Raw genomic sequence first — 21,655 nt, 5'->3', positions numbered from 1 at the left:
GGTTAAAGGTCCTGTCTCACTTCTTGGTCTTTTAGTTTCCAATTTATATAGTGGCCCAATTTTGAATTTAGTAGTTAAGCATCCCTCTTGTTTCTGAATCAAACCTATTGTAACTCAAGAAGCCACTTTAGACAGTTCACTCCCTTAAAATATTAACACATACTCCCTACATATCTTACAAACATAGGGGCTAATTAATGCCAGTAACTCATTTTTTTGGTTAACTACTTTTGTCAGTCCTGTCTGGCTCTTCCTGACCCTATTTGGAGTTTTCTTGGCAAAAATACTGGTTGGACATTTTCTTTTCCAATTCATTTTACAGATGAAGAAAATGAGGGCAATAAGATTAAAGGACTTGTGCAGGTCACCCAGGTAGTGAGTGTTTGAGGCTGGCTTTCAACTCAGGTCTTCTTGACTCCGGGATTAGTACTCTATCCACTGAGCCACTTAAGTGCCCTTTTTGACTCTTTAAGAAATATTACATAGATACATGAAATTTATAAGTAATTACAAAATGTGATATAAAAATTTATATATTAATTATTTTGTTATCCTTCTACCCCGCTCCTGTTTTAGTTTTCTTTTTTGAATTCAAATAACCTCTCTTCTCCCTTTGGATATTATCCCTATTGTAATAGCAGATTTAAGTTAAAAATGAAAGATACCGATTTTTCTCTAGTGAGATAGATTAAAGCTTGACTTTCTCTTGTTTGGCAGCTACTATCAGTAATAAGGGAACGAATTGTTTGTTCTAAGGAAATCGTACTAAGAGTGTATGGAACAAACTCACCTGTCTGGCTAATTGTCACATTTTCAATGTGAATATTTCCACATCAGAAATAGGAAATCACCACAAATTAGGGCTTGAGTTATTTTTGTGTGTGTGCATTGTCTAGACTTTGGAAGGTGTTAAAAATGAAGAGTAAACTTAAAAACTCCCTGCCACCCCATAGGACTGGTAAACATTTACCAGCACATTCTAAGAACTTTGCTTGAGCTCAGCAAGAGCGCAGTCCAAGGCTCAGGGAATGAAGTCATCACAAGATTGAAGGCCTGGTGGGCATAGACTAATAATAATATTAGGGGCATTTATATACCCCTTAAAGGTTGCTTAGTGTGGAAGAGCCATCATCTCATTTGGACCTCATAGTACCTTGATTCCGAATAATTGTACCTCTTTTTTCCCCCGCACCAAATGGCCCTACAGACTGCAGGGAAAAACAACAGTCCAGAGTCTGCGGAAGCCTTTTCCCGGGCTAGGAAGCAGCAACCCCCACAATTCTCGCCCACTATGAAAGCTGCGGGTGACTTGGACACTTTGTCCTTCATCTGTGTGTTTCCACGCGGCTCAAGGGGCTCATCATTGGGGATCTTGGATTTGCCAACTCATGCTAGCGCGGGGGTTGTGGGGTAGGGGGACTCTGGGGAAAACAATCAGGAGGTGCTTGGTACAAAAGCTACGGCGAATCCAGAACCACAACTGCGCCCTCCCCTCGGGGTGGAAAGTGGCAGCTTCCAGCTGGAGGAGTTGGGGGAGGAGGGAGGGCTGGAGGCTCCGTAGGAGTCTGCAACCCTGAGGCAACGCAGCAGTTCAGCCAGAACTCCTGACTTCCCACAGCGCTAAAACAGATCCCCACCCTCTCCGCTACCCCAGTTCCCCTTTTCCTTCTGCCTCTCTTCCTCCTCCCCCTCCTCCCTTACCCCACGTGACAGGAAAGTCTACGACAACACACGTCACCGGCACCGCCCTCCTCCTTTCCCAGAGGTTTCCTCCCGCGCACAGCACGCACGGGGGCGTAGACGAACGCGCGGACGGAGGAGGGAGGAGGGAGATGAGAAGGAAGGAGGATGAGAAAGGGGCGGAGAGTACACGTTACTCCTCCCTCTCTTCCTTCCCCTACCAGAGGGAGCTCCAGAGCTTCGGCCAAGGCTCCAGCTCCGCCGTAGGTGCCCGGATGTGCGGCGGCGCTCCGCGAAGCTCCGCCCCCACCGCCCCGCCGTGCCCCGTCCGTCGCCCCCTCTCCGCCGCAGCATCGCGCTCTCTTTCTATCTCTCCTCTGTCTCTTTCTCTCTGTCTTTTTTTTCTCTCTCCCCTTTCCCTCTCTCGCTCGCTCCCTTCCTCTCCCTCCTCTCCCGCCCTCCTCTTCCTTTTTCTCGCCCGGAGGTTGCGGGTCAGCGCGAGCCACCGCAGTGAGACTGTCAGCGCTCCGCCCCGGCGCGAGTGCGAGGCTGCCGCCGCCGCCGCCGAGCCACCCTCCCCCTCTCCCGACCCTGTTCTCCAGCCACCCTCCTCCTCCTCCGCCACCGCCGTCGCTGCCTCTCTACTTCTCTTCCTCTTCTTGTCCTCCTTGTGGTTAGTTTCCCCTCCGCAGAAGCTCTCTCCCCCTTCCCCCGCGAGCGGCCCTCCTCGGCGCCCCCCAGGACCGCGAGCCCAGACCGGGCCACTCCGCCGCCGCCAGCTGCAGCTCCTCCCTGGGGATCCAGCCCGAGAGCCGACGCCCGCTCCTGCGACCGAGCCAGCCAGCGAGCGGCCGACCCATCATCCGACATGGTGAGAGAACCCTGCCCCCCAATTTCTGGGACCCACTTAGCTGGGCTTAAAGGCGGAGGCGGGGATCCGGGTGCGGATGATTTGACACCCGTACCCCCACCCCCATTGTCCCTTCTGCTTCAGCCTCCCTCCAGAGACCCCTGCCGTATACGTTCGTGCGCGCGCGCCTTGCGTGTGTGTGTGTGTGTCTGTCTGTGTGTCTGTCTTGGTGGGGCCGAGCTCGCGTGGGCCCCTGCATATCCGTACCTCCTTCCCCCATCTCCGTCCCTGGGCCCCCAAGGCAGCACTGCTACTGGGCTTTCCAGCCTCCTTCTGACTGCACCCCTGCACATCTCCTTGGCCTCCCCTAAATTTGCACCCTTTCTGGGAGGACACCCCACTTCTCTCACTCCTCCGTTGCTGCAACCTGCTATGCCACCCACACTCTCGTTCCTCTAGTGCCAGCTTGTGCCCCTCAAATCTCTCTTTAGCCTACCACCTCCTTGCTCTTTATCTCCGGATCTGACTCGTCTTCCCTCTCTTCCCCTCTTGATTTCTTTTCTTTCCCCCACGTCCTTTTTCCTCCCTCTCCCTTTTCCCCTCCCCACCTCCGCTCGGCTTGGGAATGTCGGCCTTATTACCTATATTAAGAAAATAAAAACAAATACCAGGGAGCGAATAGCCTGCGGTCCTTTTTAGTTGTACTTCTCCACTGCCTTGACTTCTAAACAGGAGGATTCATACTGGGAAGGGAACAATCTTTTCCTTTCCCATCTCCTCTTGGTATTTATTTTGATGTTGATTGCAGCCATACGGGGTTTTTTTTACTTGGCTCCTTTTCTCTCAAAATGAGCAAACAGGAAAGGTCCAACACACATTTAGTGGTAAACCAGAGGGTAGATCCAGTCCCAAAGGACGGGAACGATTGTTTTGAATGTTTGCTCATTACCACGGATTTTTCCTTACTACCTCCAAAAATATCTCTCCTGCGGTGGTGGTTGTTTTTGAATCATGGCGATTTAAATTTGCCTTCCGAGCTCTAATGTTAATCCCCAGACAGGATTCACTGCTGTAGTGTTTCAGGCTGACGCTAGGGGTGTGTCAATTGCCTCTGCCAACATTGCCAAGAAATCAACGCCCTATTAGATCTACATTTTTGCTTTACCTGTACTTTTCTTTGCCCACTGCTATCATTTATAATTTAAAAAAAAAAAACAAAAAAACTTATCAGTGGAAAGCAAACTAGGCACGTGATGCTTCTCTGAAGCAGCTTATCAGTTTTGAAACCTTGAGTCTAGCAATGTTACTTCCCCTCGTTTTTCTCTAAAACTGACAGTTGTCTTTGAGGGTTTTAAACAAAATTTGATGCTGAGGAATAATTTTTGCTTTTGTGATTTCACAAAATGTGCTTAAGAAATGTTTTGCTCTAGAAATTTTAAAATGAGACTAATATGCCATGGATGATTTATTAGAGGGGGAAGCACAACAAAAATTAAAATTGTGAAGTAGGTTTTTTTTTTCCATTTTAAAGGCTTGTACAAGTTTAAATGAACTCTCAGTGAACTCTGAGTAATATAATATGAATATAGTTTATATAAATATAATGCTATGACATGTAAAAATTTTGCCAATACAAATATCAGAAAAGATATTCATCCCCTCTCCACCCTCCCCCTCCCCCCCCAAAAAAAAAGTCTTTGTGTTCTTTAAATAATCCTAAGTTTGGATTCTATTGAATTTTTGTGAGAAGAAAATTATATAGATCAGTTCCTTTTATAGCATGCTGTTTTTTATCAGTTTGGTCACTAGGAGTCATGGTCAGGAATTTGTCTTTAGTGCTTTAGTAATTTCCTTGGATTTATACCTTTTATTTAAGGATCAGTAAAATGTATAGTTTAAGTGTGTTAAATTGGTTGCCTTACGTTTGACCCAAGCATGAATATATAGTACATTCATGTGGCTTTATTATGTCCTCTAGAGCAGGGCTGAAATCAAAAACTCCCTTTGATATTTGATGAAATTTCAGGAATTGTATTTCAGCTGTTAAATTTACTCCTTTTCAAATACAAAATATCTGTTTAATTTTGTGAACTTTATCATAGTCTGTTCTACTGATTATTCCCCCATCTCACAAATGACTCTCTGACCCTACAGAATATCCTCTTCAATGTGTACTTCCTGATTCACCCTTCCTCCTTTTTTAATTCTACCTAATATCCCTCCATACCCCCTTATTTTCTAAGCTATATTTCTGGACCTAGTAGACTAGAAAGTAATTTTTTTTAAACTTGGAATCATGCCGGGTAGATGCTGCAAAGCTCAATTTCACTTTATTTCTAGAAGGACCCTAATACTTGGGAACGGAGATGTCTTTAACTGAATTAAGAAGGAACCTTGTGCCTTTAGATCCTTATTTTTTATTTTTCTGAAATGATTTTACTTAAGTCATCTTCATAGATTGATAGTAGAAACCATGGAAGTGGATCTAGGTGATTACTGGAGGAATCTTAGAAGTATTTTGGGTCCAGGGATGTCATGAAGTTCTTTGGCAGTCTGCTGACTGCTTTCTCAAAATACCAATAAAATAGATATAATTACCCCCCAAAAATAAAAAAGGCAATTGTGTTGAAATACAGTTGTCAGAAGATTTTAAAAAATCAAATTTGAAACTTCAGGTAGAGATCTCCTGATTTAGTTCAACCATATAATTTTTCAGGTGAGAAAATTAATGACCAGAATTTAAAGGACTTATCCATTATTAAATACTTACTGTAGAGAGATAAGAGGGCCAAAGATAATTCTTGAGGAATACCCACATAAGTTATAGAGGCACAGATTCATAATGGAAACAGGCCTGGGAAGACCAGAATCCATGTCCTAACCAAGATACTTAGAGGTTGTGTGATTTTGGACAAAACACTTTACTTTCTATATAATTATTTGTATTTTCTTGTCTTTAAAATGAGAGAATAGCACTAGATGGTCACTAAAGCACATCTAGTCTCATGAATCCATGAAACTGGGAGGTTAGATAGGATAGAGAAACTTATAGGGCAATGCACTAAAAGAATTCCAGAGGACAAAAGTTGATAATATGAAGTGCATCAGCCATATGTTTTCATTTTACTGTTGAGGAAACTGAGTTGCAGGTAGATGAAATGACCTTTGTAATTACAGATTTTGGCAACAAAATAGAAGATCTTCTACTGATAGTAAAGGGGAGATGGATTTGAACATTTTAGATACGATTTGTAAGAGAGAAACAGACAGTAAGTATAATGTAGGTATTGCCATAGCATGGTTAGGACTCTTAGGTATGGGTGAAGAAGACTTAAAGGGTTAGGTGAAAGATATGTTGAGAGATTGAGAGCCATTGACCAAAAAAAGAAAAAAGAAAAAGAAAAGAAAAAAAAAATTATGTGGCTTCTGAGGTAGAAATAATTCCTTACTAGTGAGTCAGGACCTGAAGATAAAAATTAGTGGGAGTACCTGGTTGGATGAAGATGAAGAAATAGTAGATGTTGGTACATTTACCAGAAATAATGGACTGTTTCTTCATTCTATCCCATTTGTCACTGTTGACTACTATCCCTATCCTGTTCTTTCCTGTTCTTTCATGCACTGCTCTCTTGTGATTCCTATCTATCTGGATGTTCTTTCTCTATTCTCTTTGCCAAGGTATCATCTTTTTTCTCAAATTCATGGGTTTTCCAGGACTTTCTCTTATGCCCTTTCTCCTTTTACCCTTCCATTGTTATGAGGTTCTGATCAGCTTCCATGAATACAGCTGTCTCTTCTATGCAGGTAACTTCCACATTTGTATATCTAGCCCTTGTTTTTACTCTAGTCATCACCAGCAATTTACTGGACACATGCAAATAGATGTCCCATAGGTAGGTATCTCAGACTCAAAAAATCTAAAACAGAACTTAATTATTTTCCTCCCAACATCTTTGCTAATTAATTTCCTGATTTTTATTAAAGACTCTGCCATCTTTGATCTTAAAATCTTTCCTTCTCACATTTAACTTGTTTCCAAGCCTCATCATACCTACTTTTCTTTCCATTAACATAGCCACCAACCTTATTCAAACTTGAATCATCTCTTGCCAATTACTTTCTTGCTTTGAGTCTGTATTGCAGGTATTCTAAAGCACAGCACTGACTCTGTGCTTGAGTCAGTTTTGACTCTGCTTGAGAAATTTTTTGATTTCTTGTAAAAATACAAGGATAGGTTTAGGACCTGGGATTTCAATAGTATAGAGAACTTCTAGATGAGGAAACTTAGCAATCCAGGCTGGCACCTTCTCTGCAACATAGCATCTTAGACCCAAAATTGACAATCTGTCTTATGTCATGACCCTTTGATAGTAGCTTGGAGTTTCTGGACCCTTTCTCAGAATCATACTTATAGTGACATAAAATAGAAAATTAAATTCAATCATATTGACATAAAAATGCGCTTTTTTTTTTCTACTCAAATTTGTAGGTTCCTTGAAATCTATCCAGAGACCCTAGTTTAAAACCATTGTCTTGAAGAGTTGTCTAGAGTATTTCGAGGTAGTCCCTATGTTCTGGAATGTCAGAGCTAAGATTTGACCCCAGATCTTCCTGGTTTTGAGGCTAGCTTTCTAACTCCTAGGCCACATTTAGCCTTGTGTAACAGGTTTACTCTCCTTCATGTACTTTCTTCCTGACCTGCTTGCTTCTCTGCATACATGATATTCTATCTCTTTAGCTTAAGCTGTGCCCATGCCTGGAATGTACTCTCTTCTCATTTGAACCTTGTTGATTCTCCAGCTTCCTTCAAAGGACAGCTCAAGTGCTGTGTCCTAGAAGACTATTCTAGTTCTTCTACCACCTTCCCACCCCAAGTTGTTACTGCCCTACCTTAGGAAATTATTTTGTATATATGTTGTATTTAATTTCCTGTAGGTGCATTATTTATTCCTTAATAAAATGAAAGGTTTTTGAGACTGGGGATCATTTTGTTTGGCCTTTGTATTCCCCAGTTTCTGATACATAGTAAGTAATAATCCTAATTGAATGACTTATCAGTATTGAGGCTTTAATTTAACAAGTATTTGAGCAGTTTTGGATTGAAATATCGTAGAGAGTAAAGAATAGAGGAAGTGAAAAGGAAATGTTGGCAATCTAGAACATAGAGCCAAATTTAGAAATAGGAAATTTGATGGAGATAAATGCAAAGTCTTTACAGACCTTAGTTCAGAAAAATCAATTTCACAAGTGCAGGGTGGAGTTATGACATATACTAGGTGCTATGATTAGATTATAGCATCATTGGTCACAGCTAGAAGGGACCTTAGAGAACCTAGAATTGATCTTACTCCTTTTAAAGATGTAGAAACCGAAGTTCTGAAAGGTAAGTGACTCTCCCAAGGTCACATATAATAGCTCTCTAAAAGGGCATTGCCAATCAGATCCCTTTCCTGCAGAGTCAATCTTCATATCAACAAGCAGGTGGATTTGGCAGCCAAGAAAGCTAATGAAATCTCAGTCTGCTTATAGAGAGCTATATCCTTCTGATCTACGAAGGTCCTGTGCTCTGCCCTCATCACCTCACATCACATCACCTCTGTGGTATTAAGTTTACTTCTGAGGGCCACATTTGCAAAAATATATTGATTGATAAGTTGGAGAGCATCCAGAGAAGGAATAATTGATAGAAGAGGCAAATTTAGGCTTGATATAAGGAAAAATTTCTTGATAATTAAAAATATTCAAAATTAAAATGGGTTGCATTGAAGGAAGGAGTGGGTTCTTCCTCATAAGAAGTCTTCAAGTAAAGGCTCAGTGAGTGCTGAGGATTCTCTTTCCAAGTAGAAGTTGGACCAAATAGCCTCAGTGATCCTTTCCATTTCTGAGATTTTGTGATACTTGGCTCTAGACACTCTTTTAGGTTCTGTAGGGGATAGGGATAAGGATTGGATTTATTATTTTTTTATTTTATTAATAAAGAGAATTCTTGAAGAGCACTGTTAATCAGTATTGGTTAGCACTTTCTCTACACTGTCTTTGAAAGTTGCTTAGAGCACTGAGATTTTAAATGATTTACCCAAGGTCCTACAGCTAGTCAGTTTCAGAGGCTGCACTTGAACCCAGATGTTTGTGATTTAGAGGCTTGAGTTTAGAAGATCAAATTGCTTAAAAGATACAGAGAAGACTAGGACATAACCTCTCACTTCATAATCTAGACTCTAACTTAGAATGGAAGGTAAACTCTCTCTATATAACTCTTAATATTAGATATTATATAAATGGGATACAAAGTGGTTATTAAACACCTACTGTTTGCCAGAGACTGAACTAACATCTGGGAATACAAAGAAAGGTAAAAGCCAGATCATGCTTCCAAATTTACAGTCTAAATTGGCAACAACTTGAAAGCACAGTCAAGCTATATATAGGGGAGGGTGTAATTTTAAGGTATAAAAAGATCGAAAAGGGGGGTGATCAGGGAGCTAGGTCATGAAAGCTTTGAATGCCAAACAGGATTTTGTATTTGATCCCGCAGGTGATAAGAGAACCGATGGAGTTTCTTAAGTAAGAGGATAACATGATTAGACCTCCACTATAGGAAGACTACTTTGACTTCTGATTGGAGAATGGGGTTTGGGATAAAGATTGGGAAGAGATTGTGCACAAAGTCAAACAGCAGTCTATTTCAGAAGTCTGGTTATGGAGTGATGAGAACCTGGAGAAATGTGATAGCAATAACAAAGGAGGCTGAGAGAGAGTTGGGTATAAAAGAAATGTTATGTAGATAAAAGTGACAGAGCATAGCAACAGATTGGATGGGGGAAGCGGGGGAGATGATGGCATTGAGAGTGAAGAATAAGACTATCACTGAAATTGGGGTCACTGGGAAGAAATGGTTGGTATACACAACAGTAGTAGAGCTGAGAATAATCTTTGTAGAAATAGTTAACTCCATGGAAACTAATGAAATCACAAAATGAAATAGTAGAGAAAGAGAACAAGGCTCAGGAATGTCTTATGGGACACTTAGAGTTAGAGATGGATGAAGATCTGGCAAAAGAGATTGAGAGAACTGAAGAGAATAATGTCATGAAAACCTAAAAAGAGTATCAGAGATAAGAGGATTATCATGTATGTCCCTGGCTCCAGAGATTTCAAGAAAATAAGGATTCTTGAGCAAAGACGATTGGATTTAATAGTATTTTGTTTCTTCATGCAAAAATAGTTTTCAACATTTACCTTTGCAAACCTTGTCTTTCAAATTTTTTCCCCACTTCTCTTTCCCCTAAAGACAGCAAGCAATACGATATAACTTAAACATATGCAATTTTCCTAAACATTTCCATAAGGACTAATGGATTTAGCCCTTCAGAAATCATTAATAGCTTTGGAGAAAGCAGTTTGGTTTGAATGATGAGGTTATATAAGCCAGATGGTAGAGAGTTAAAAAGACTGGAAAGGAAGTGGAAGCACTTATTGTAGATGACCTCAGGGAATTAGATCACTTCAGGCTGGAGAAGGGGACAACAATCAAGGAATGGAGAAGTTGGTATTTGAACTGGGACTTGAAGAATGGGTAGGATTTAAATAGGGAAAATTGGGAAAGTAAACACAGGATCAGGAAACCACAGAGCCTATTTAATGAACAGCCCAGTAGTCTCTAGGACATGAAATTGAGTGAAATGGAAGACTGAATCCAAGATGAAAGAATTTGGGATTTCTTTGGTAGGAAATGAAGAGACATAGAATTTTTTGACTGAGTAGGATGAACTAATACTATGATTTAGGAATATTAAATTGGCAATAGTGGAAAGGAAGTGTGGCATGGAGGAAGCATAGTTAATTTTGGAGTTAGGCTTTGTGATCCTGAGCAAGTCATTTATCTGCTGTAATGATGTTATCACAGCAGATGTTAGAAATTCCCTTTACGGATGGAATCCCAGTTCTATGTTCTTCCTTCCCTCTAAAATGCTAACTATAAATATTTATCCACGCTAAAGAAACCTGTCATCTTTGACAGGCTCAACTCCTTCCATCCTCTATATTTAATCATTAATAGGCTTCTCATTTCTTTCTCCATAATCTCCTTTTATTTCCACCATCATCCTGATTCAGTCTCTTCATTATCTCTCATTTAGACTAATGTGACAGTCTCTCCAGTCCATTCCATATTTGTTTATAAGCACCTTCAGTATTAAATCCTATTGAAGAACAAGTAATCACTCTTAATTTATCCAATTTGTGCACCAGTTTGGACAAATATGGATTAAGACTAAGTATAAAACATTTATGATTTTTTTTCAGTGCCCTTCCAGTTCTGGGATTCTTTGAATGCCCAATTCATTCATCCACATATGCTCATGTGAGGGAGTTTATACAATCGCTATTTATGAAAACACTATTGTTTATTTTTATGTTACCAGTTCATTTAAAATAGTACTAAATTTGAAGTTCTCCTTCCTCCCTTGTCTTTTGGTGCATGTTAATTTTTTGTTCCACACCCGCTGATTTTCCTCCTTAGAAGTGGTTGAGACATCTGGTGGCACAGTGGACAGAATGCTTGGGAGTCAGGATGACCTCAGTTGAAAACCAGTCTCAGATACTAATTAACTGTGTGACCCTAGGCAAGTCACTTAATCTCTTCATTAGTTTGCTCATTTTCCTCATAAAATAGGGATAATATAATAGCACCTGCCTTCTGGGCCAATGTGAGCATCACATGAGATGGTGTTTGTAAATTGCTTATATTTGTAAACCACAGGGCCTGATACATAGGAAAGGCTTCATAAATGCTTGTTTCCTTCCCTCTCTTTATAACTGTATTTACGAAAGATGATTACTAATTTAACTTTAGTTTTTTTATTTGAAAATTGGTATATGATTCTGCTTCATTTTCTTTATCCAAAATATGAGAAGTAGTACTTGGGTTCAACTTCTACTCTTAGTTTCTGGTCACAAGATATTGACCATATCACTTGACCTTCTTTCAGCCTTTGTTTCCTTGTCAAAAGAATTGGGCTCACATTCTATTGTTGATATTTCTTATCCCAGAGATTTTGGGCAATTCACTTAGTTTCAGTTTTCTCAGCTGTAAAATGATGATTTTGATCCTCTTCAACTCACTTTTTCAGTGTAACTTGTTTCTCTTCTATGAAATTATCAGATTGATTCTTTTTTAATTGAACCAATTTACAGTTTATTTTTTTCCTGCCTCTGAACTTAGTTCAGAGATTCAGGTGGCCTATAACAAGTTAAAAATCTAGTTCTTTACTGTATGAGGATGTATTTGATGGAAGTGGATTTCTTTGACAAAGAGAAGATCTAACTCAGTTTCAATTGATCAAGGATGGACAGAAGTAGCTACACCCGAAGAAAGAACTGGGAAATGAATGTAAACTGCTTGCATTTCTGTTTTTCTTCCCAGGTTATTTTTACCTTCTGAATCCAATTCTTCCTGTGCAACAAGAGAACTGTTCGGTTCTGCACATATATATTGTATCTAGGATACACTGCAACATATTTAACTTGTATAGGACTACTTGCCATCTGGAGAGGGGGTGAAGGGAGGAAGGGGAAAAGTCGGAACAGAAGTGAGTGCAAGGGATAATGTTGTAAAAAAAATTACCCAGTCATGGGCTCTGTCAATAAAAAGTTATTTTAAAAAATCTAATTCTTTTGCTAATCACTTTTCCATACTTTCCTTAAAGAAGTTCCTTGAGTGATGTGAGTGGACATCAGGGAGTCTTTAGTATCTACACAACACCAAGCTATCCTTCAAGGATCCAAAGAAGTCTGATCCACTTGATCTCTGACGTACCAGGTGGATTCAAACAATGAACATTTCCTAGTCACAGAAGGGAAGGGGGTTGTTGCTAGCTCTTATTTTCAATTTTTAGTTCTGTAATCAGTCATAATGACTTCACCATTCATGATGTTGACCTCTTTTAACTATTCATAATTTGTTCCCCTGTCTATCAAGTCTTCTTTGTTCTGTACTCCTCAAAACCTAAGGCAGCCATTCTCATTCAGAGTCTTAGCTTTGCTAGGAAAGTTGAGATCCTATTTACTGGTAACTTCAGGTATCACTAACAAATTGATTATGCTCAGAACTTTTGTGCCTCAGTTATTTTGAACATAATGTTCCTTAATCTTTTTGAAAGGTCCTCCTTTATTTTTGAAGTCTGTCTCAGATGCCTATTATCCCCAACTCTCAGCTTCCAAGTGGAAGTGATCTTTTACTCAGTTTTTTTTTCATGGAGTTTGCCTGGATCTTTGCATTCATCTCATATTCTCCAGCATCCAGTACAAGCCTTTTTTCATTATTGGATTGCATGCTGGTTAAAAGCAGGGATTGGGTCTTATTAATCCATCCTCAGCATCTTGTTTTTTGGTTCTCTTCAACTCTTCTTGACCCTGTGGACTGTAGCATCCAGGCCCTTCTGTCTTCTACTATCTCCCAGAGTCTATCCAAGTTCATCCTCTGCCATCTCCTTCTTTTGCCTTCAATCTTTTCCAGCATAAGTCTTTTCTAATGAATTATTGAATCCTGTCTGTTCAGACTATTTAAGCTTCACTTCAATATTTGAACTTCCAATAGTGAGAATTAGTCTCTTTAAATGTTGACTGATTGATCCCCTTGCTTTCCAAAGAACTCCCAGAAGTCTTCTCTAGTGTCACAATTCAAAACTTTCATTTCTGTGACTCAGTTTTTTTGATATTCCAACTCTTGTAGCTATGTATAGCCACTTTGCATATTTGTCAATAAGGTGATGTCTCTGCTTTTGTGCTTTTATTTGCTACAGCTTTTCTTCCAAGGAGCAAGTATCTTTTAATTTCATATGTGCAATGATTTTAGCATATAGTCTACAGTTAATAAGTGCATAATAATAGATGTTTGAATTTCATTGAATCTAGTGCTTTATTTTACACATAAATATGAAGTTCATCAATCCATTAGGGATGGAGTTTGAGTTTAAGGAAGCCTTAAAACTTCTTGTTTGCTAAAATAATCGTTTTTAAAAAAATTTAACCAAAATTCACACCATATTTTGCTAGCTAATTCCTTAATACTGTTTTGCTTTTCATACCACAATGGCAAAGGTTAGTGTCAAAGCTCCATGAAGCCAAGAAACTAATCTCAGGGCATTTGAAAAGGAAACTATGTACTGTATTGAGTTATCTTCTGATAAGATTTTGATAATCTTATCAGAAGTTGCCAGGGAAGCAACCTGATACAGTAGACACTGTGCTGTATATGGAGGTTTCTTTAGTACTTGTGTGATCTTGAGAAAGTTATTTTGCCACACTTGAGTAATTTCCTTGTCTATAAAATAGAGAAATTGAACTCAAGGGGACTACCAGCATTGCTTGTTAATTCAAATCTAACGTGTTCTAATTTTAAGATCTGTTGCAAGGAGAGATTTTAAAAGGACAAAAAGATTTTCTTTAAAAGGAAAAGAGAAAGGTAATGTTGAGTGGGCCTCATATTTTTCTAATAAAGTTTCTTCAAGATATCTGTTAACTTGAGGTTGCTCTTTATTAGCTTGAGACTACTCCTTGTATTATGGGAAAGGCTTGCTAATTGCTAGTTATTCATATCTTATAGACTAAGTGATTAGGATTGCAGATTTAGAGCTAGAAAGAACTTTAGAGGTTATCCAGCTTTAATACCTAATTTTTTACAGATGAATAATCAGATCCAGAGAATCACACAGTGGCATACTATAGATTTGAATCACAGTTTTTTAACTTTAGTTTGGCATAGCAAATAAATCTATGGCACTCAAACCATATACAACTAACTAGGAGGGCTTACAAATAACAGAATCCTAATTTCAATGTTAAGAGAACTGTTATAATTGACTTCAGATTGTTACATGTTCGTATTTCTGCCCCAAATAATCAAAAATTGTATGTACTAAATGCAGATTAGATGTCCTAAAATAGGAGAAATTTTTATTTATTTATTAAGTTTGAAGAATGCCTTTCTGTTGTTCTGCTGAGCACATAAGATGAAGTATTCCCTTGCATGGTAGAAGGGAAAAAAAACAAAAACAAGAAAATGAAGTAGCAAAAGTCTCAAGGCATATACAGTGAAGACTGTGAAGTCAGAAGGTAGAAAAAGTGTCTTTTGAGTAATTGGAGCTGCTTAAGTATGTCTGAAACTTCCCAGAAAGAAGGGATCTGAACTTTCTGAGGAAGTAGTAAGGTTTTCGTGTTCCATGAAAGGATAAGGGAGATTCACAATACTACAATAAAAACTTTAATTAAGGACCCTAGTACATAAAGATTTGTCCTGGTTATATGTAATTCCTTGCTGAGAGGTTGGGAAATAGCCTTATGAAAATATGAAACGAACAATTAAGAAATATTCTATTTTCTTAGGCTTAGTATTTGGATTGGAGGAGAACTTTTTGAGATTGATCATACCAAATGTCATTTTCCATTTCTGGTGATATATCCTGTATTTTGCAAAAAGAAACTTGGAAATAGTTTCCAGATGATGAAGACCTGGAGAGGAAACTGAAGAATTGCTGGGGTATAGGGTATAGGAGAGCACAAAGTTATTGGTTTATTACGTCATAGGTGAAGACCCTGAAAAAGAAAGTAGAATATGGGAAGTGAACAAGAAGGTTTAATCAGAGAATGTGATTTTCCTTTCTGGACTGGTTTAAGATAAGGATATTAGGTAATACTTTTGACTAGAAATGGACTATTTTTAAGAGGACTAATTAGGAAAAAATGTATTTTCCTTGAAACCAGCCAATCTAATTTAGAAGACTGTGCTATTACATGGAGGGAAAGGAAGCAAAATGTCTATATTGCATGGTTGCACTGTCATAAACATGGTCGATATAAGAGAACAGCATTATAGTTCCCTAATAAGTCACAGAAGATGATAATGGGGAAAAAGAATCTAAATAGTAACTTAGATGTCTATATGGAAGTAGCATATGGAATATGCATAATGAATTGAAGATTTCAATGTAAGGAAATAAATGTGACATAATACTACTGAGACTTGGTAGGATATGACTTAAAATTGTAATATGGCTATGAGTAGGAATTCCTTCTATAATAGGAATATTAAGTGGAAAGCACGAAAGACTGTTATGGTGTAATGAAGCCACAGGTTCTGGGTTTAAATTCCTTTAATACTACTTGTGAAATTTTAGGCAACTCACTGCCTCCCTGGGCCTTGGTTTTTTTATCTGAAATGGGTGGGTGGGTGGGGTTTGGAAGAGTGTTAAACTAGGTTATTTCTAAGTTCTTTTTGCCCCATCTCCTATGAAGGATATTGAACAGCAAGAAGATAGTCATCTAAGAACTCAAAGGAGAATCATAATGTAGAGTATTAGTTGAGTATTCAAGAGAGAGTTGTGGAACAAATAAAGAGTATTATACTAGCTATCAGATCAGCTAAAGGGAATAGATAATTTCCTGATATAGAACACAAGGATGGTACAGAGATCATATAATTGTGAAAAGTTATTTGAAGTCCTCATCTTGTTAATTTTTATCTTTCAAAAGATGGAGGAATTAAAGAGGGGAGAGGTATTCTAAAAGTCTTGATTCTGATTAGTTCTTTCTTATGGGAACTTGCTAGAGAAGCAGGAATAATAAAAACCATGGAAGACAGCAAATATGCTGAATTTATAATAAAGAAAGACTTGCTAGAAAGTCTATATTTTGGACCATTGGTTTCCAGCCTTTTATATTATGAAAATTCTTTTTTTTTTTTTTTTTTTTTTTTGGCTAAGGCAACTGGGGTTAAGTGCCTTGCCCAAGGTCACACAGCTAGGAGGTGTTATATATCTGAGGCCAGATTTCAACTCAGGTCTTCCTGACTTCAGGGCTAATGCTCTATCCACTGTGTCACTTCTATCCACTGTGCCACTTAGCTGCCCCGAAAAATTCAATAATTCTTAAAGCTCTCTCTTAGGTAGCTGATGACAGATACAAAGTGATGCTAAGCTCCTTCAAGAATGAAAGCCTAAGATTATAGGTTTAGAACTGTTCAAGACCTTAGAAGTCATTTAGTCCAACTTGATGATTTTACAGATGGGGATGATCTGGCTGTGACATCTGTCACCCCTATTGAGTACCATGGTTGATTCAGCTGTTCTGAGGATGAGGGTGTCCTTTTCCTTCCCCGTTTGCTACTTCATGTGCATCTCTCTTGGAGCAGTTCACTCAATTAAAGGTGACACTCAAAGCTGGATACTCATACTAAAGTAATAGTCTGATAAAAACAAAAAAGCATGATAAATACTATCCTTGATTTGGACACTATGCTGTTTTATTTATGTACAAATACAAACACACAAATATTTATGTACAAATAAATTGCATTAGTTTTTTTTTTTTTTTAGTGTGTTGTAGTACAGAAATGTCATATACTCTGAAGGTTGCCTGTAACATTCCTGAGTAGACTTGAACCAGATTAAAAATAAATATTTACTTTAACAAATATTTAATATTTTACAAAATATTTTTTATTTAACAAAATATATAAAAAATAGCATAATGTTTATTTGTGATTTTCTAAGTCAGTATATTTCTGTGTGGTAGCTTCCATTTATAATTAAATTTGACACCACTGGTGTACACCAGTCAGGAATACTTGAGTTTATGTTCTCCTTTTCTCTAACTCTATCAGCTTTGTCCTCATGGGCTAGTCCCATGCCATTGTAAGAGGATAAATTAGAGTTGCTGATTTGCATCAATGCGGGTAGTTTCCATTCTAGGGAAGTGTCTATCCTAAAGAAATCAGAGGTCTGTATTCTCCCCTTAAAAAAACAAAAAAACAAAAAGTTGGAGTACATTAAGAGAAGGATGACAGGCATGCTGGAAGGATTGGGAGCTATGCTATCATATTAGGATTATTTAAAAGAACTGATGAGGTTTACTTTTGGAAAAAGGGGGATTTAGCAAGGATAGACAAGATACATAGGTACTAAAAATAACAAGTTTTAAAATATTCAAGTTACTTTGTGACCTTACTGATATTGGTGTAGTTCCTTCCAGTAATGCAGATTATATAAATTCCATGTGAAGGGATCCATCTGTGTGCTGGGGGCCTACCTTGCTTTAGCTCATCTACTCTTTTCCTTGTGTTCCTACTGTTAACTAGCTTTATTTATATTTATTCATAATATTTATATAGCGCTTTAAGGTTTGCCAAAAAGTGGTTTTGTTTATTTTTTGCTGGTATTTTATTTGATCCTCACAAAAATCCCCAGAGGTAAGTGCTGTTACTATACTCATTTTATAGATGAGGACACTGACCCAGACAGGTTAAGTGATTTGACTAGAGTAAAACTGCTAGTAAGTATCTGAAGTTGGATTTGAACTTTTCTCTTACTGACTCCAGGTTCAGTGCTCAATCCACTGTGTCATCTACTGTTAACTTGAATACCTTTCTCCCCTCTCCCTCTCCCGCGCGCGCGCGCGCGCGTGCACACACACACACACACACACACACACACACACTTCAGTGTAGTGATTCCTTTTATAATATATTGCAGCCTATTTACAATTGCCACATACCAGACTTGCTATTTTCCTCTGAGTCATATTTACATTCAGTTCTTTGAAGTTTATTGATGCTCCATGCCTTTAAGCTATACTCCACTAGAAGGATATTAACATAAAAAGATAGGCCTTTGTTTTAGGGAAATGTTTGGGGCTATTAAAAATATATTATAATTTGGAAATATTTGAAGGACTATCTGGTGAAAAAATAATTAGATTTGTTCTCTCTGCTTAGTGTCAGAGGGCCACCAATCAATGGAAATTATAAGGGGAGGGGGGCAGATCTTGACTTAATAAAAGAAAATATTCCTAATAATTAGAGTTGTCTTAAAATGGATTGAGTTACCTTAGAATGTGTATGATAGTGAAGATAGTATCCTCACCAGAGGTGTACTCTGTTCACTACTAGAGTTCTTCAAGTAAACCTTGGATAATATCTAATTGGATATATTGTGGGCCTTAGAACTATATATAGTGCCTTTAGTGTGTATGCTTCATGTAGATAGCCTATGGGAATTGTAGTTTCCTCAAATATCCCGTAATCTCAGACCTTTTGATTCAACATTTTAGCATACTTTTCTTGGCTGGTCAATTGGTTACTCACTTGTATGGTTGCTATTTTTACTTTGATGTGATGAATGAACAACTGCCATAAATACAATCAAACACAAATATTTTTTAAAAAATGTTTTTTCAGCTAAATTATATATACTTTTTTTTCTTAGAATTCATATCTTAGTCAGGTGTTAATGGTGTTAGAAGGAATGTAGCATGCAATAGGTTAATTTCTTAATACTTTTTCTTAAAAAGAATCCTTTGATAATTATTGAAATCCTTACATTCCATAGAAAATTATTAAAGCATTTCTTCTGCCCTCCTTACAGTTTTCTAAATTGTTTACCACTTAGCCTGTAATAAGATGTGTATTCAATTCAATACTTATTTTATTTTTACAATTTTATCCACTCCCTCTGCCCTCACACATCAGAAAGAAATCCCTTGTCACGAAGTAGCTTTATAAGGGTAATACAGAGATTAGCTTGTAAAATCTGAATAAATTGGCAAACTGCACATTGCTGATTGCAAGATTATTTAAAATATGAATTATTGAAATAATTTCTTATAGCAAAATAATATTTCACTACATTCAGGTACCACAATTTGTTGGGCTATTGCTCATTTGATTTTCATTTGCTTTATTTTCAGTTTTTAGCAGTCACAAAACATGATGCTCTAAATATTTTGGACATGAGGGGACTTTGTTCTTACCTACAGCTTTCAGAGACTGATGTCTTTTCTTTCCAGAATGGTTGTATGATTTCATAGCTCCACTAACATAGCTCCACTATTATATGTCTATTATGCTGTAAACCTTACCATTTTTTTGGTCATTTTTGCTAATTTTCAGAGTTAGGGTTTTTGTTGTTTTTTAATTTGTTTTTTTCTAATTCTTAGTAATTGGGAAATTCTTTATCTGATCATAAGTAATTAACCAGTTTTCTATTGAGAACTGTTTGTTAATAATCTTTGACCACTTGACTACTAGGGAATGATTGTTAGTGTAAAATATATTTTTATTAATTGTTTATATATTTTGGATACCAAACCCTTATTAAAGAAATTTGTTATAAAGGGTTGTGTTTTGTTTTGTTTTTTTCTGATTCAACTGGTTCCCTTATATCCTTTTATGCATTTTGTCTATGAAGAATTTTTTCAATTTCAGTTATTTTATATTTTATAATTGCTTTTAGTTCTTGTTTAATTAAGAATGCATTTCTTACTCACAGCTATAAGAAGTATACAGTATTTCTCTTCTAATTTAAGGTTTCATATCCATTTAGAATGTGTTGTCTTGTGTGGTATAAGGTGTTGGTTAAAAAGCCTAATTTCTGCCACACTGATTTTCAGTTTCCCAGCATTTTTTATCAGATGAGGATTTTTTTATTTCTAGGTAATTTATGTTTTCTACTTTATCAATCACTTAGCTGTTGTTCTAGTGTTTCTGATTCTTGTCTAATCTGTTTCATTGATCTACCAGTCAGTGGTCCTCAAACTTTTGTTCTCAATATCTTTATCCTATTAAAAATGATTGAGGATCTGTCCAAAGAGTTTTTGTTTATGTGGGTTATAGTTATAGATATTGATCACATTAAAAATAAAAACCAATTATGAATTTGTAGACTCTCTGAAAGGATTTCAGAGATTCCTCAGGATGCTCTGGACCAGACGTTGAGAACCACTGATCTACCTAATTGCTTTTTAACTACATACCAGATTGTTTTCATGACTGCTGCTTCATAATATTTTTTAAAGTCTGGATGTACTATTTTCCCTTAATCTCTGTTTTTTTTTTTTTTTATTAATTCCCATGATGTTTTTTCAAATGAATTTTGTTATTTTATCAATTCCTATAAAGTATTTTAATTGGTCATTTGCTTTCCAATAGTGTAATGGGCTGAGGCTTGAGTTGATGCACTGAGGTCCCAAGCACGTGAGGCTAAATAGTAATTGGACCATACTCTATTAATATATAAGCTTGGAGAAAGATGGCCCTCGCCCACTCTTTGTGCAAATCCTGATGTGTTATATAGGAAATGACGTTTTTGGTGGGTGGAGGCAGGGGAGTGAAAAGGAAGCTGAGAGACTGCGGGCTGGCGTCTTGACACAGCTGCTTGCATTGCTATCGAGACCGCCCTTGACCTCCGATCCCACTCTGCTAGCTGGCTTCCTGTCGCAGCTGCCCATATTGCTTTCTTCCCCTCTACTGAGAATAAAGATTGAAAAATTTTCCCTTAACCTGAATTCCTGACTCTGGCTGATTTTAAATATGCGGTCATCACACAGTAGCATAAAAAGTTAAAAGTTAATTTTGGTATTGTTATTTTTATCATATTAACTTGGTCTAGCCATGGATATTGAATATTCCTCTCACTATCTAAATTGTTCTGTATTTCTTTTAAACAGCATTTTGTAATTAAGTCTATAAAAGGCTCTTATGTGCTTTCATGGGTCAGGCCCCAGACGTTTTTTGCATTCAATAGTTATTTAGAGTGGAATTTCCCTCTATTGTTGTTTCTTGTGTTTTGTTGCCATTATATAGAAGTTCTATTGATTTTTGAGGATTTATTTTGTAGCCTGTAACTTTGATGAAGCTATTGATCATATTGATGGATAATCTTCAGGGATGCTCTAGCCTTTTCCAAGTAAACCATCATATCCTTAGCAATACAGACTATTTAACTTTTTATCTTTATATCTTTAATTTCTCTCTCTCATTGTTATTGGTACCTTCTCCAGAACTATGTGAAATAATATTGGGAAGGGGCAGCTAGATGATGTAGTGGATAGAGTACCAGCTCTGAATTCATGAGGACCTGAGTTCAAACATGACCTCAGACACTTAACACTTCCTAGCTGTGGAATATTGGTCAAGTCACTTAACCCTCATTGCTTCAAAAAACAAAATAAACAAAAATAATATTGGGGAAGTGAATATCTTTATTTAACACACACACACACACACACACACATATATATGAAAAGGTTCTAGTATGTTCCCATTGCTTTGCTTTTGTTTGTGTAGACAGATAT

At 37.6% G+C, this 21,655-nt stretch overlaps 1 protein-coding gene across 3 annotated transcripts in view; it reads left to right on the top strand.

Annotated features, from left to right (window-relative positions):
* Nucleotides 1-21,655, top strand: part of PPP3R1 (protein phosphatase 3 regulatory subunit B, alpha) — a 100,287-nt gene that overhangs the window by 14,716 nt on the left and 63,916 nt on the right. Inside the window, exon 1 of one of the 3 annotated variants that reach the window (XM_051975411.1) lies at nt 1,844-2,551. The exons of the other annotated variants lie outside the window; for them this stretch is intronic. Within the exon in view, the coding sequence (XP_051831371.1) occupies nt 2,549-2,551 (3 nt within the window). The 5' untranslated portion in view covers nt 1,844-2,548. Of the gene's footprint in view, nt 1-1,843; nt 2,552-21,655 lie in introns of those variants that run through there. 3 annotated transcript variants of the gene reach the window in all.

This window comes from Antechinus flavipes, chromosome 2 (genome assembly GCF_016432865.1).
Source record: "Antechinus flavipes isolate AdamAnt ecotype Samford, QLD, Australia chromosome 2, AdamAnt_v2, whole genome shotgun sequence".
Lineage (NCBI taxonomy): Eukaryota > Metazoa > Chordata > Mammalia > Dasyuromorphia > Dasyuridae > Antechinus > Antechinus flavipes.
Note: the sequence above shows the minus strand (reverse complement) of the source record. Positions and strands in the feature narration are given on the sequence as shown.